Raw genomic sequence first — 14,407 nt, 5'->3', positions numbered from 1 at the left:
CCCCCCCCCCCCCCGCCCACCTCCCCCCGCAAAACCCCCCCACCGCCCTCCCCCGCCACACCCCTTGCCCTCACGCGTCGATCAGCGTGCCCTCTGCGCCGCTAGTGTCCCGCGTGTCCTTCGTCGCCTGGCGCGTGGGCCGGCTTTTCGCCGCCCGCTGGTAGTACTCGTCAATTACCTTCTTCGGAATGCGGTTGAGCAGGTCCTTGGGGTAGATGCGCAGCAGATTCCACGCGATGTCCAGCGAGTCGTAGATCGTCCGCGATTCATACGGCGACTGCGCGATGAACGTGCGCTCGAACTTGTCAAGGAACTCCAACGAAAGCTTGTCTTCGGCCGACAGCGCTTCCTCGCCAACCACCGCCTTCATCGCCGCTGTGTGTCGCGCACGCACCCCCGTAGTTAGCCCACACGCCTCTGCTCCGCTACCAGCACGGGGAAGATGGGGAAAAATGGGGAGGAAGACAAACCGGCATCACGCCCGATCGCGTACTTGGCATAGAGCTGGTTCGACACATCGCCGTGGTCCTTGCGTGTCCTTCCTTCGCCGATGGCTGACTTCATAAGACGGGACAGAGACGGGAGCACGTTGATTGGCGGGTAGATACCCTTGTTGTACAGCTGGCGGTCAATGAAGATCTGTCCCTCCGTGATATATCCCGTCAAGTCGGGAATCGGATGCGTGATATCTAGCCCCATGTTAGCACTCGCATCCAGCATCAGCCAGAACACCACCCGCTCAAACAATGGGGTCGCCTACCGTCGTTAGGCATAGTCAGGATCGGAATCTGCGTGATGGACCCATTGCGGCCTTCAACACGGCCAGCTCGTTCGTAGATCGTTGACAAATCTGTATACATGTAACCTGGATACCCACGTCGTCCGGGCACCTCTTCACGGGCCGCCGACACCTCACGCAACGCATCACAGTAGGCAGAAAGATCAGTCAGGATAACAAGAACGTGCTTCTCCAGCTGGTAGGCATAGTATTCAGCTGTAGTAAGCGCCAAACGAGGCGTAATGATGCGCTCGATTCTTCATAACTCGTTAGTTTCCGTCCTTTGCACTAGCGTTCAGGCGGGGGAACCTACGTAGGGTCATTGGCAAGATTCAAAAACAGCGTGACCCGCTCCATACTGCCGTTCTCCTCGAAATCTCTCGTGAAAAAGCGGCTAGTCTCCATGTTAACACCCATGGCTGCAAAGACAATGGAAAAGTTTTCTTCGTGGCCGTCATGAACATCCTTCGTCGGCTTTACAAGGCCAGCTTGGCGACAAATCTGGGCTGCAATCTCATTGTGTGGCAGACCGGCCGCAGAGAAAATTGGAATCTTCTGCCCTCGTGCAATAGAGTTCATGGTGTCGATGGCTGAGATACCCGTCGAGATCATTTCTTCCGGATACACCTATGAAGCTGCTTAGCACAGACACCCTACTAGAGACAAAAGATATAATCTCCAAACTCACTCGGGAGTATGGGTTGATAGGACTACCGTTAATATCAAGGTAGTCCTCAGCCAGCACCTTGGGTCCCTTATCAATCGCACGGCCCGATCCGTCGAACACTCGACCCAACATGTCCTCGGACACGCCGAGTTTAAGACTGTGACCGGAAAATTCGACTTTCGTCTTCCTGAGATATCAGCCGCTGCTGTTAACTTAAGTACACTACGCTGGGTGCAGTACCTTTTTCACATCAATGCCAGTAGTTCCCTCAAAGACCTATAGTATACCATCCCATGTCAGTCTCCATCAAGGTGGGCACGGATTCAAGACTCGTATGGCTGTACCTGTACGACGGCTCTATCACCTGCATATCCCATTACAATCAGCAAGACTTCCCATATACTCCCACTATAGCTCTGCACGTACCCCTAGCCTCCAAAACTTGGCCAGATCGCTCCGACCCATCAGGCAGCGTTATCGACACGATTTCATTATATCTAGGGAATTTAACCTAGCACCAGACACTGAGTTAGCTCGGTCTATCTCAAAATATCATTTGTATCTTCATACATTTTCAAGGATAACCAGAGGGCCGTTGATGCCCTGAATGGTATTGTATCGGATTCGGGGTTGGACCGAGGTCATCCGGGGATCTTCCAGCCCCGGCGCCATGATTGCAGAGCAGCTAGCCTTTATAGTGCTTGATGTCTGAGAGAATGAAATGTATGTGGCCGTGCTCGAGGGGCTCCAATGCTCAGCCCAGCCCTGTCCGCTCTACTTGGTCACCGCGACAGCTCTGATGAGGTTCGTCTGCCAATCATGCAGCGCCCCCACTGACGTAAGCAGTCAGGTGACTTTGAAATATTTCGGAATATTGTCATTCCGATGAACTGAGCTTATTATGTAATCAAGAACTATATACGTAATCGGGCTCTCTATTATCCATCCGACGACAATAATAATGAGGTGAATTCTTGAATCTAACGCCATTTATAATGTTACATCTGGTTGTTGTCCTACATACGAGCTTTGAGATGAGATATGTCGATCGAGGCGTAATGTTACCTATTGCCGGACGCTCATTGGCTTGCTGTTGAGCCACTCGTCCTGCAGGAGCTCCTTCGCGCAGCGCCGCTCCTCGGGCACCCAAGCCAGCATTTTCCACAAAAACTGCACGAAAAGCTCCTGGTTCCTGTCCTGTGCTTCTGATAACCCTATGGGGCGCGGGGGAATGGGGGCGAGACTTCTCCAGTCTCCTTTTAATTTGTTTCAGGTTAGCAGAAGACAATGTTACGGGGTACGGAGTAGGTAAGAAGTGAACGTGGCGTGCAACATACCGTCTGTGGTCCAATACTGCCAACTTTTCTCGCTTTTTTCAAGAAATTTGATAGGCGGTGGCCCAATTACGGATATCATTTCTGCGAGAAGGTGGGCATCAGAATGCTCGCCATCCGGGCCCGTGCCCTTGAATAGGAAATTATTTTCCAAAACACTCGATATCTATGGCATGATCAGGTCAGTACACGCGGTAGAAGTACAAAGACTACTGGATATACCATGGCTCCCACATTCCAAATATCTACCTTCGATGTCCACTTCATCCCTAATACCACCTCGGGAGCTCGATACTGGTTTGGCTGGATCAAGCCACTATACTCTCTACAGCCGGCACGCGCTTCCCCGAAGTCTGAAAGTAAGGGGGGACCTACAGATCGATAGTCATCCTGCCGCTGAAATGTCCGTGATTTGTAAATGGTATGACCTTCAATAATCTTGCGGGGGCTGGGCTCTTCTTGCTCAAGTGTGTCCCATTCATCGAAAATAGATGAATCTAAAGAAACAAGCATGATGTTTCCCGATTGTATATCTGGAAGTAGTAAGCGGCCAGTCATCCCTCAGAGTATCTATTAGTTCCAGACCAGTATGAACCACATGAGCTTCCGTATGCAAGTAGTCAAGCGCCACAAAGAGTTCCCGCAGCAGGATCTTGAGCATATCCTCGCTGATAGTACGGTGTTTAAACGAGTACTGCAGTTGCTGAAAGTTCATTAACAGCGGTTCCTGAACAAGGCACTGGTGCCGGCCACGCGGCCCGTCAATCTCAAACGAGTCCAAGGCATTCCGGATCTTCGCTTTTCCTGGATGCTGCGATTTTGTCGATGCTATCTGCTCCAGCACCTTTACTTCACGTTGCGAGTTGGTATTGTGGGTATAAACCTTCACAGCTGAATACTGGTGCTCGCTATGAGTTTCCAGGATTAGATGCCTAGTCATGTAGACAACTTTGCAGCCATGAACACTTACAGTAGATCTCGACAGAACCAAACAGTAGAATTGGTCCCATAGCCAAGCTTGCTTAACACCTGGTATCTTTCGTTGAATACTTCGCCAAAACGAACAGGATAATATGCGTGTTGATCAAATGCCGGCATATTCTCCTCTTCCAGTTTCACGGCCGGGTCTAAGACAGTAAATTCGCCCTCTTTGAGGACTCTGGGAGGTGACGGGGCTCTGGGTATCAGACAACGCCCAATTCGACGCAGTACTTCCATGATGCTGTTATGGAGGTGTAGTTTGTTTTTGTGTATGCAGGTTTTGTTGTTGTCTGTAACATCGATCTCTCACTTCATGTGTAAGTTACATACCATCTCGTTTCGTTGTCGAGAAAATTTCATCGGAACGTATGAATTATATTAAGTTGCTGAATCATTTAAAAGAGAGTAAGTCTTTATTACAATAGCCCCAGGCAAATGAAGCTTGGATTAAAGGTATATTTAAAAAATAAGAGGTATATAGGCTTGATATTTCTACTTATCGCACCTTAGAATTCAGATTGTCATCTCCGCAGTAGTGAATGAATAACCTTGGGTTCTATGTAAGAACCTATAAAAGTACAAGTCCAAGTTTTTGTAATTGTAGCATCACTCAAGGACCATATTGTAATCTGGATAGGCAGTTACTCTTGTCGCCATTTTCAACGCTCGCGGATTTCAGTTAAGACCATGTGTCAATCTAGAACTGATCAGGCAGGGCGTTCGATGAGACAATAAGTTACCTGTCTTCAAAATTCATGTCAGTCATGGGTTGCTTTTCACATTTCCCAAGGAGCAATGGGCGCGTGGCGTGGTTAAAGGGCATCCATAATCCTGAGAAGCAGGCAACGAAACGAAACTCGAATGGTGATGTTTGTTCTGAAATTCCCTGTCTAGGACGGTTTCATGGCAGACCTAGATTTATTAACTGATATTCAGATTCTGTCAAGTTCCAATGTGGAAAACAAAGAAGGCCATAAATTCACCCATCTGTCACCCAATAATGGTATAATTCTCCACCATCCCAAACAATCTTCGCTTTTGATATTTTTCATAGTCCGAAAGATTCTAATCTGGCACCCCAGACTGACACCGTAACATAAAGCCTCTTCTTTTAGAAAAAGTCTAGAACCTCAAATCCCACCCGATCTGTGGCCCAATGACGGGTAACGCATCCGCAACACTCTGAACATCTTTATCACCGCGACCACTCAAGTTTAGAACAATATTCTTGCCTTTCTCCATCTTCTTCGCCAGCTCGAGCACTCCATAGACCGCATGAGACGACTCCAGCGCAGGGATGATACCTTCTAGCTGGGAGATGGTCCGGAAACCAATCAGGGCTTGGGCATCCGTGGCAGCGATAAACTCGGCTCTCGAGCTATCCTTCCAGGAGCTCAACTCAGGACCAACGCCAGGATAATCGAGACCAGCGGAGATGGAATGGGTGTCGGAGATCTGCCCGTGTTCGTCTTGCAAGACGTAGGTACGCACACCGTGTAATACGCCTTTGCTTCCGCTGGACAGCGTGGCCGAGTGTTTGCCCGTCTCAACGCCATCTCCACCGGCCTCGATGCCGAGGAGTTTGACTTCTGTGTCGTTTGAGAAGGGATAAAACATGCCAACGGCATTACTGCCGCCGCCAACGCAGGCTACGACGGCATCGGGGAGTCTGCCAGTCAATTCCAGCATTTGTTTCTTCGTCTCCTCGCCAATGACGGACTGGAACGTGCGGACAATAGTGGGGAAGGGATGAGGCCCGATCGCAGAGCCGATCACGTAATGCGTGCTCTGCAAATCGACGACCCAGGCGCGGAGGGCCTCGTTCACGGCATCACGGAGAGTCCGAGAGCCAGCCTCGACGGCAACGACAGAGGCGCCGAGCAGTTTGATACGGAACACGTTCAATGCCTGGCGACGAACGTCCTCTGCACCCATGTAAATCACACACTCCATGCCAAACTTCGCGCAGACGGTCGCAGTGGCTACGCCGTGCTGTCCGGCGCCCGTCTCAGCGATGATTCTTGTTTTCCCAAGACGGCGGGCAAGCAAGACTTGCCCCAGGGCATTGTTGATTTTGTGACTTCCTGTATGGTTCAGGTCTTCTCGTTTGATGTAGATATTCGCCCCGCCAGCATGTTCCGTCAAGCGTGAGGCGAAATGTAAACTGCTTGGTCGGCCCATATAGGGGTAGTATGAGCGGAATTCCTCCCAGAACTTGGGATCATTCTTAGCTTGTTCAAATCCGGCCTCTAACTCGGCCAGGCAGTCCATGAGAGATTCCGGAACGTATTGTCCACCAAACTCTCCGAACCGTGCTGGAATGGCTGCTGGGTTCTTGGTGATATTGAGGGCTTCAAGTTGATCCCCTAGTCCAGGTCCAGCAGTCGAGGACTCTTTGATAACTTTTGTCGCATGGGCCCCTTCTGGCTCCTGGGCTCCAGCAAGAGCTTCGGTAAGACCAACCTCCCTCGTCAGCGAATCCGGAAGTGTGCTGCGGTCCACAGTTCTTCCTGTGATACTTGAACAGTATTCTTTAACCTTCTGACGACGTTGACCATCTGGCGCAGTCCCCAAGACATTGATAATTTGGCTTCCAATAACAACCCCTTCTGCAATATCCTGGAGACCCAAGAAGTGCTCTCGCGTGCTGACTCCGAAACCGAGTGCGGCGGGAATATTTCCCGAGTATTTATGTACCCGACCAAGAAGCTCTGGCAAACCAGCACTCAACTGTCCCGTGGCACCAGTAACACCCATTCTCGAGACAACATAGATAAACGAATCCGCAATCTCACATAGAAGCTTCATCCGAGACTCTGACGTCGACGGCGCGATCAGGGGGATATACGACAATCTATATTCCATCAGCCCCAAAGGTCCAAAAACCCCCACCACTCGCCCCCGTCTAGCCACCTACCCTTCATATTTGCACAAATCCCGAAAGCGCACAGCTTCCTCGGGCGGCAAATCAACCATAATAAAGCCATTGGCCCCGGCGGCTTTGGCGTCCCTCAGCGCGCGCTCCTCGCCGTACCGCAGCAGTGGGTTGTAGTATCCCATCAGAATGACGGGCGCCCGCAGGCCCCGATCGCGCGCCGAGCGGATCATTTGCAGAACCAAGGTCATCGTGACGCCATGCTGCAGGGCCTGGGTGTTTGCGCGCTGGATGGTCGGGCCGTCGGCGATGGGGTCCGTGAAGGGCACGCCGAGTTCGATGATATCTGAAAAAAACACAGGAAGGCGGACTTGTTAGATCATAGGCTCTTCGTAGACGAGCGAGAGGGAGTCAGCATGATGGAGTATCAGGGAGTCTCTCACCGGCGCCCCCCTCCTCCAGGCCGAGCATGATATCAACCGACTCGTCGGGGTGCGGGTACCCCGCGGTGACATAGGCCACCAGGGCCGAGCGGTTCTCTTTCTTGCATTGCGCAAACGTCTGCTTTATGCCGTCCATTGTGAAGTGCTGTATGTATTCTGTATGCTTATTCCTCCGTCTAAAACGGGTGTTGGATTGGGCGACAACTAGGTCGGCAAGGTTGCTGTTGTCCCTGCTCGATTGCGGGGGTGATTATCGGAGGTGCCAATACGGGATAGTACAGCGAATTTGGGTATGAAGAGAGGTAGAGTGCTACAATTGCTGTTCCAGGTAACTATATGAAAAAAGAAAAGAATCGAGTATTCAAGAGTGACAAGGGAAGGACAGAGTATGTAGAGAATGGTTGGCCGTTTTTTTTTGGTGGATCGAAACTCTGAGTCACTCACTCACCCACGGTCTTCGAACTAACGTCTGACGACACCGAACTCCCGAGCCCCGCTCTGGGGCTTGCACGAGCGGAGCTGAAGGCGCTTCTCTTTGAATTCGACCTAGCTAGCTGTAAGTATATTTTTATTCTGATGACCGATCAGCCCGCCGTGAGGGAGGCCAGCAGGCCGATCGTGAAACCAACCAGGACCGAGTTCTTCCATAGACAACTATCCGATATCGCTGTCAGAGCGCCACCGTGCATTCAAATGTCAACTAGTTCTACATGGGATACGATCAGACAGATCAGGGAGAGAGAGCCAAAGTAAAATAATAAGTAGGGCTATATTAACTAATTGTCGATGCTGATTCTAACTCGGTTATCGTAGGATATCACACTCAAAACACGTTCACAGTCAGTAAAATCAAAAAACAAAGCACTTCAACAACAGTTAAGACTCGAGAGATATCACAGCCCAAAAAAAATACAAATCAAATCAAATCACACATCAAAACAACTCACAGTTCAAAACCATAAGTAAATCAAAAAGACCAAAAAAGATACAAAAAACGCTTTTTCCCAAGGACGCCCAATGGAATCAGTCCCGTTACCCAGATCCGATGCAAAAAAGAACAAATAATGCGTGTTCCAACACACAACAACAAAGGAGTGGCTGATCGCTAGAGATCAAAAGCATACTCATCGTGGTATCAAGCAGAAAAAAGGAGTGACAACATGCCCAGGGGGTATCCCATGCAAGTTAAAAAGAAATGCGTTTAACAAAACCCAGCCATTCCCAGAAACAAGCTGTAAAAAAAAATTACATTCTCCCCCGCAAAAATAAAGAAAAGAAAAGTTAAAATATCAACGCCAAATGCTGTAATTAAACAGTTAGGTCGCCGTAGACAAGCCAGGGAGAGACAGGAGGGGGTTAAGACATTAATGAGTGCTGTCTCGGCGCCAAAGTAAAAGCGGGGGGGGAGAGGAAGGGACAGGTTAGATTGGGTAAAGGGGGTTGATTAGTATTAATAAGGAGGGGAGGCGAGAACTATAGAGCCCGCCGTTCATCCGCCTGCCATCACGTAAAGGAGAGAGCCATGACCAGGGGGAATCATTTGTAAAGGATAAACCAACCAACGCCGCGCTTGTTTCTTGACAGGATTTCGTCAAAGGAGTGGCAGACCGGTAAAAAATTCATAACCGTAATTATTATAGTTTCTGGGGACGTGTGTGTCGGTAATGTGTGGGTGTGTGCATCGGATGTGTTCTAAAGGAGCGACTGACGGGACCAGCATCTTCCAAAGATGTAAATACTAACAGCACTAAAACAGATTTCGCTCGCAATAAGACAGACGTAATTCAGGAAGCGGAAACACACGCGCGTTCAAGCCGCGATGCAGTGAAGAATTAGATTAAGCCACTCAAGAGCGGCAGACGGCTTGAGGGAGAAAATGACGGACGGAGAGGGGTAGAGAGCTCAGTTCGATAATACCTGCAGCAGTCTTATGCGCTTGTACTTGGGTGGTGGCCCAGGACGTACGGCGACGGGACGCCATCGCGGTTGACAGCAGCAAAGCTACCAGGATACGAATACGCCAGGTCATGAGGGACATTGGGCGGCGCCGAGACGGAGTTGTTGCTGACAAAGGTGTTGAAGTCAAAAGGGTGGTGCTGGTGCTGGTGCGGGTGCTGGTGTTGGTGCTGCGGGTGTTGTCGATGGACCATGGCCGGCGACGGCATCTGGCGATGTGGGGCCGGCGTGCCGTGGAATTGATAGGGCGAAGTCTGCGGGCCCTCGATCGAGGGCATGACGACGCGGACAGGCGGGTTGGCGGGGCCTTGGTGAGCGTGGCCGTACATCTGCACGCGAAGGTGTGGAGACACGCCTGGAGCGGAGACATCGACGATAGATTGCTGGGAGCCAGCATGGAAATCCATAGTGCCGTTCGCGCTGCCGTGTACCGGAAAATTGGATGCAAGCGGGGCCTGTAGGGTTCCGGCAGTGGAGGAATAGCTGGCGGACTGCAGAGTATATTATTAGCAAGATGCCGATGGTAACCAACTACTAGTAGAAGTCCAACTTACATATTTTCCAATGATCTTTTTCAACGCATGAGCCAAGATTCTCCACGGGAATACTTTCACGTCCTTCTCAATGTTTCTTGGCTTGGGGTTGGGAAATCCCATAATGACCTTGAAAAAGTCCTCACTCTCGGCCTTGGTCTTGGAAACAGTCAAGGGGCGGAATCCTTCCAGGTTCCGGCGAATGCGGTTCTTCTCTTCGACAGTAAATCGCACGCCAACGAGCGACTCGAGCAGATAAATGGTGTCGACGCTAGTGACGAAGCATTCCTTCTTGCCAGCCCAGTAGATGCAGCTGATGCAGATGCTGTTGGGGACGCGCTCGACTGCAGTAACGGGCTTGAAGTCGGCGTGGATGGTGCTGCCAGTCTGTTGGCGAGTGAACTGCACGAGCCGTCTTTGGCATTCCTGTTCGTCCTTGGTCCAGTTATCAGCCATCGTGTCGAGATCGCCGTTCAGCTTCAAGATTGCCTTGGAGGGGTACATGGCATAGGGATTGAACGGCTGAGGCTGGCCGATGACATTGGAGCCTCCCAACGACTGCTGAATGGTCGAAGTGCGAATGAGAGTTGGGTTCTGACCAGCTCTGACAGACATGGGTAGATCCTGAGTCTGCGCAAGCGACGACACGCTGAAGCGAGGGTTGAAATCAGCAATGGTGCTGTCTGGGAAGGCGGGGCTCCAAGAGGATGCGAGTGGAGACGGCGCTTTGACTCTGGACTGCGAAACATTGTACACTTCCAACTGAGTAGGTGGAAGCGGCGATGGAATGCGTTGTGGGCCAGAGTAGCTTGTCATCGACGTTGGCGTTGGCAGATATGGAGAATAGGGCGAAGCCGATAGGCTCTCGGCGTAGACCGAGCTCCTAGGGCTGTCCTTGACCCTCAGATGTTTCACAGAAGTGGAATTGGTTGAGGCCGAGGTATCATCTGAGCCACAAGACATTCTCCGTTTGCGCGATGCAGGGGAAATGGCGTCGAGACACTGTTGGTAATTGAACACACAGACCTGGACAACATGAGCGGTGGGGCCTTCAGGGTCATCCATGATCAGCTGGACAGGCACTTTGAGGGAGGTAGACTGGGTAGCCGAGAATGGGGGAGCGTCAGCCATGAGAACGTATTCATAAGAAGCTTTGGCGGTGCGTAGGCGAGCAATGGAACAGTCACGACGGCAAGATCCGAAGATGAAGGCGAAGCTCCAGGGGACGGGGTCAACGACGTCGAAGCCGGCGCGGATTTGAGCGGAGAATTTGGTGCCTTCCGCACCGTTGGACGGGTCGCAGGAAATAATCTCGGGTGCTGGCCGGGCAGAGACATCCAGACTGGGAGAGCGCGGGAAGTCTACGGGAGAACCCGCATATCCACTATTATTGGCGACATAGTGGATGCTCTCGTCGTCCGAAACCGGATGACTTTCCAGCACAGGGGTGTAGATTTGTCCTGAGTAGGAACCCTGAGGATAGGAAGACAATGCCTCATGAGAGAAGCCGCCAGTGGTGCCATTAAAGTCTGAGACATGTAGACGTCAGCTTAAGTGAAAGGAGCAGGGTTCATGACCGGGTTCAATTTACCCAATAAATTGGCAGGAGGACATTTTCCGTAGGTCGCCATGGACAAAGCTCCTCCTGACTTGGCCAGGAGGCCGTCCGAGAAGGTTCCTGCGAATCTGGATTCCTCCGGGTCAGAAAAGTCCACTGATTCGTCGAATATCAAGGGCGACTGGAATTCCAAGTCGGACTGCATGGGGGGTAACAGTTAGCGTGGGAGTGGCAATGGAGCGGTGAAGCGGAAGGAAGAAGGACCTACATGGATATTGAGGCCCTTTGAGTACGCCAGAGTGACGGTGTTGCACGGCAGGCAACGAGAACAGACTTGGGGTGATAAGCGAGTGACTGAGATTCAGAAAATCTCCCGAAATTAAGAGCTGTTTCGAAAGCGATTGAAGCGATCCGAAACAAGGCAGTAAAAAGGCAGAGAAACGAGCGACGTGGGGAGACGGTTATACAGTCTCCAGAACACACAGGGCACAACGACAGCAGCAGCGGCGAATTGACATCCAGCAGATCAAACAAAAAAACACAGTTGGTCGGTCAGCAATGGCGATGGCGGAGGTCTCTGGCTAGGGAGCAGACGCTCGCAGTCCCGCAGGCCGTTGAATGTCGTCAAGAAAGAAATGGAGACACGGACAGCGTGTCTCGGGAAGGGTGGACTGGGAAACAAGCGGTTAGCCTCTGGGTCTGGTCGGCACAGCGCATGGTCTTTCTTTGGGCGCAGGCATGCTGGCGGGAAACAAAACACGGCGCGCACACAAACAGGAGCTTCGGATGAAAGAAAAGAAAGAGAAGGGAGAAAAACGGCGTCCAGGAGAAGATGCGCCTGGGACACAGACGGCGGCTACCAGCCAATGGGGCGAAGCAGGGCCGATGGGGGGGTTGGAGGTGGACGGGCAGGGGAGAGCTCACGTTGGGAGAGGAAGTCCTTTGACAGAGCAGAGCGGACGGGAGCGCGCGATGCTGAACTCTTGTCTCTCTTTTGTTTCTTGGTTTGTTGCGACGATAGATTAAGGTGGTCTATTGATCGGTGTTTCAACGTCTCGGGGTGGTTTCTATTGTTGTTCTGACGTTTCAACAGAGAAAACACAGGCGGAGTAGCGAGCGAGCGAGAGCGAACGTAGACCGTGCAGGATCGACGGCGCAATGGATTAGCAGTACGGTATTAATGGGCGAGCGGAGAGAGATATATATTATTATATATGTATATGCGGTGGGCGAGGGGGAGCGATTAGAGCAGCGGGACGGCAAAGCAACAGTATCAGCGCAACAATAGCGAGTGTTGGGACAAGCGAGTGTGATGTTGGGTAGAGCGAACGAAGGACAAGTCGGTCAGCACGGCATGACGGAAGCGAAGCGGAGAGGAGGAGGAGGGGGGGTAGGACGGCGAGGCGGGAGAGAGAGAGAAGAGGAGAGAAGAGAGCAAAGCAGCGGCAGAAGAAGAAGAGGAAGAAAAGGCGGACGAGGAGGAGAAGTTATGATGACGCCGGGATGCGAGGGCAAGCAAGCCAACCCCCGCCACCAGCTTCGACGGGCGGGCAGGGATGGGCGACGCCAGCCGGCCAGCGCACGACCTGCGACACGCCAGCGCGAGGCTAAGAGCAACCCCTGGAGGGCCGGGCGGAGGTAGATGGCGGGCTGCGGAACTAGGCGAGGGCGTGGGCTGGTGGTGCTGGTGCTGGCTGCTGCTGCCACCAACAACGCCAACCAGCTAGTACTACCACTACCACTGCTGCTGCTGCTGCTACTTGCTCCGAGGCCGGGCTGGCACTGCAGCCGGCCGTGGAGTTGTGCGGGCCAGCGTCGCCCGGCTCGCCGCCCGTCGATCGCACTCGATGCGCGCAGGGATCGCGGTTTCAGGCCGCGCACGTGACCGGGCCGGGCGGCGCGCGTGAGTCAGCCGGTGTGGGCGGTACGGCCGGGCGTCACGGCTGCGTACCGCGCTGGCAGGATCGCGCCCTAGCGCCTGGGCAGCCCGCGTCCACGCTAGTATCGCCGGTACCGTACGCCGCCGCAGCACCACCCTCGCGCACGCCCTGCGCGGGGCCGGCGAGGTCACGGGGCGTGTGGGCGATACGGGACGGCGGGCGGTGAGCGGCGGAATAACAGAGGGCTTGCTCTCTGCGCCCGATGGAGGATGGGCGATGGACGATGGACGACGGACGGTGGACGGTGGGCGAGCGTGTGCGGCGGGCGGCACGGCGGATGCTGCACACAGACCAACGGCTATATTTAGCAGCGCGATCCGACTGCCGAGCAGCGCGTGGGCGCCGGCGCCGTCTCAGCGTAGGACGCTGGAGTCGCAGTCAAGAGCCCGCTGCCCAGCCGAGAAAGGCCCGAGCTGGCCGTACGGCCCATACATACACACAGTACTGTATCCGCGGGTCTGCTGCGCTGGTCTGCTGGTCTGCTGGTCGGCTAGCTGGTTAGCTCGCCAGCCTGTCTATTTATAGGCGCCGGCGGTTTTGGCGGGTGTGTTGTTTGGTGTGCGCTGCGCGGGCGCTGTCGCAGCCAGAAACAAATGCGCGCGCCCTATTTTTAGGCCCGAGGCGCAGCAGCCTCTACCAGCCAGCAGCCAGCTCGCTCGCTCGCTCAGTGCTGTTGCTGTGATTATTGTTGTTGTCGTTGCTGTGTGTCCTGCGCGTGAAACGCTGGCGGGCATGGGGTGCTGTCCGCGCCGCTCCCACGGTTACATGGCCGCTGACAGCTGCGTTCTCTTGGGTGTGCTTGTCCGACCAGCACCCTCCCAGCTGCAGCCTGCCCGCGCGAGTTTCAGCAGCCGAGCTGCTGCAGCGGCCTGCGTTGCTTTTCTTCTCGCGGCACGACGATTAATTGCTGTCGTGCCCTGCTCGATAATCTTCCTTCTCATCTCCTCGCGCGCGCGCGCGCAGAGCCTGGGCGACGTCGTTCGCTCGGCCTCCTCCTCTATCGTTCTGTTTTCCCGCTAACCTACACTAACTACACTACTACGCTCTGCGCCAAAACACCCTGCCCGCCGTCCGTTTCACCTCACTTGGCGCGCGTGCTGGCTCTGGCGCATGTCCGTCGCTCGTTGTTGTCGTTGCTGGGCTCGCGACCACTGCTAAACCGGGGTAGGTTGCGCTTGGGCGTTCTCCAAACACCAGCGCCGCGCCCCCCCCTCCACTCCCCTCCCCTCCCCCTCCAAGCCCGGCCTTGCGATCACAGTCAGACACTCCCTACCCGCCCGCCGCCGCCGCCGCCCGCCGCCCGGCCTGACAGAAGTTTATCGCCGTGAATCGCGCTGTCTCC

At 53.5% G+C, this 14,407-nt stretch overlaps 5 protein-coding genes across 5 annotated transcripts; all 5 read right to left on the bottom strand.

Moving 5' to 3' along the window:
* Window positions 1-74: 74 nt before the first annotated feature.
* Window positions 75-370, bottom strand: VMA2_2 (Vacuolar ATP synthase subunit B; the record flags this gene model as incomplete). The annotated part of the gene is made up of 1 exon (XM_049254231.1): window positions 75-370. A coding segment is annotated over one exon (296 nt), but the record flags the coding sequence as incomplete, so codon positions are not given.
* Window positions 371-402: 32 nt separating this feature from the next.
* VMA2_1 (Vacuolar ATP synthase subunit B) lies at window positions 403-2,117 on the bottom strand (the record flags this gene model as incomplete). The annotated part of the gene is made up of 8 exons (XM_049254230.1): window positions 403-689; window positions 761-1,035; window positions 1,092-1,405; window positions 1,467-1,628; window positions 1,686-1,721; window positions 1,790-1,809; window positions 1,872-1,956; window positions 2,016-2,117. The coding sequence occupies 8 exons, from the start codon at window positions 2,115-2,117 to the stop codon at window positions 403-405; spliced, it is 1,281 nt and encodes a 426-aa protein (XP_049106883.1).
* A 393-nt stretch (window positions 2,118-2,510) lies between these two features.
* LOZ57_005198 (uncharacterized protein) lies at window positions 2,511-3,997 on the bottom strand (the record flags this gene model as incomplete). The annotated part of the gene is made up of 5 exons (XM_049254229.1): window positions 2,511-2,701; window positions 2,783-2,945; window positions 3,002-3,312; window positions 3,365-3,687; window positions 3,750-3,997. The coding sequence occupies 5 exons, from the start codon at window positions 3,995-3,997 to the stop codon at window positions 2,511-2,513; spliced, it is 1,236 nt and encodes a 411-aa protein (XP_049106882.1).
* Window positions 3,998-4,882: 885 nt separating this feature from the next.
* On the bottom strand, window positions 4,883-7,214 carry TRP3_2 (anthranilate synthase / indole-3-glycerol phosphate synthase; the record flags this gene model as incomplete). Its single annotated transcript, XM_049254228.1, has 3 exons — window positions 4,883-6,614; window positions 6,678-6,981; window positions 7,079-7,214. 3 exons carry the CDS (start codon window positions 7,212-7,214, stop codon window positions 4,883-4,885), a joined length of 2,172 nt encoding a protein of 723 aa, XP_049106881.1.
* A 1,792-nt stretch (window positions 7,215-9,006) lies between these two features.
* Window positions 9,007-11,330, bottom strand: LOZ57_005196 (uncharacterized protein; the record flags this gene model as incomplete). The annotated part of the gene is made up of 3 exons (XM_049254227.1): window positions 9,007-9,525; window positions 9,589-11,096; window positions 11,159-11,330. The coding sequence occupies 3 exons, from the start codon at window positions 11,328-11,330 to the stop codon at window positions 9,007-9,009; spliced, it is 2,199 nt and encodes a 732-aa protein (XP_049106880.1).
* Between the last annotated feature and the right edge of the window lie 3,077 nt (window positions 11,331-14,407).

Source organism: Ophidiomyces ophidiicola (assembly GCF_022830035.1).
Source record: "Ophidiomyces ophidiicola strain CBS 122913 chromosome Unknown scaffold_24, whole genome shotgun sequence".
Taxonomy (NCBI): Eukaryota; Fungi; Ascomycota; class Eurotiomycetes; order Onygenales; family Onygenaceae; genus Ophidiomyces; species Ophidiomyces ophidiicola.
The sequence above is the reverse complement of the archived record's forward strand: the minus strand, read 5'-3'. Positions and strand labels throughout refer to the sequence as shown.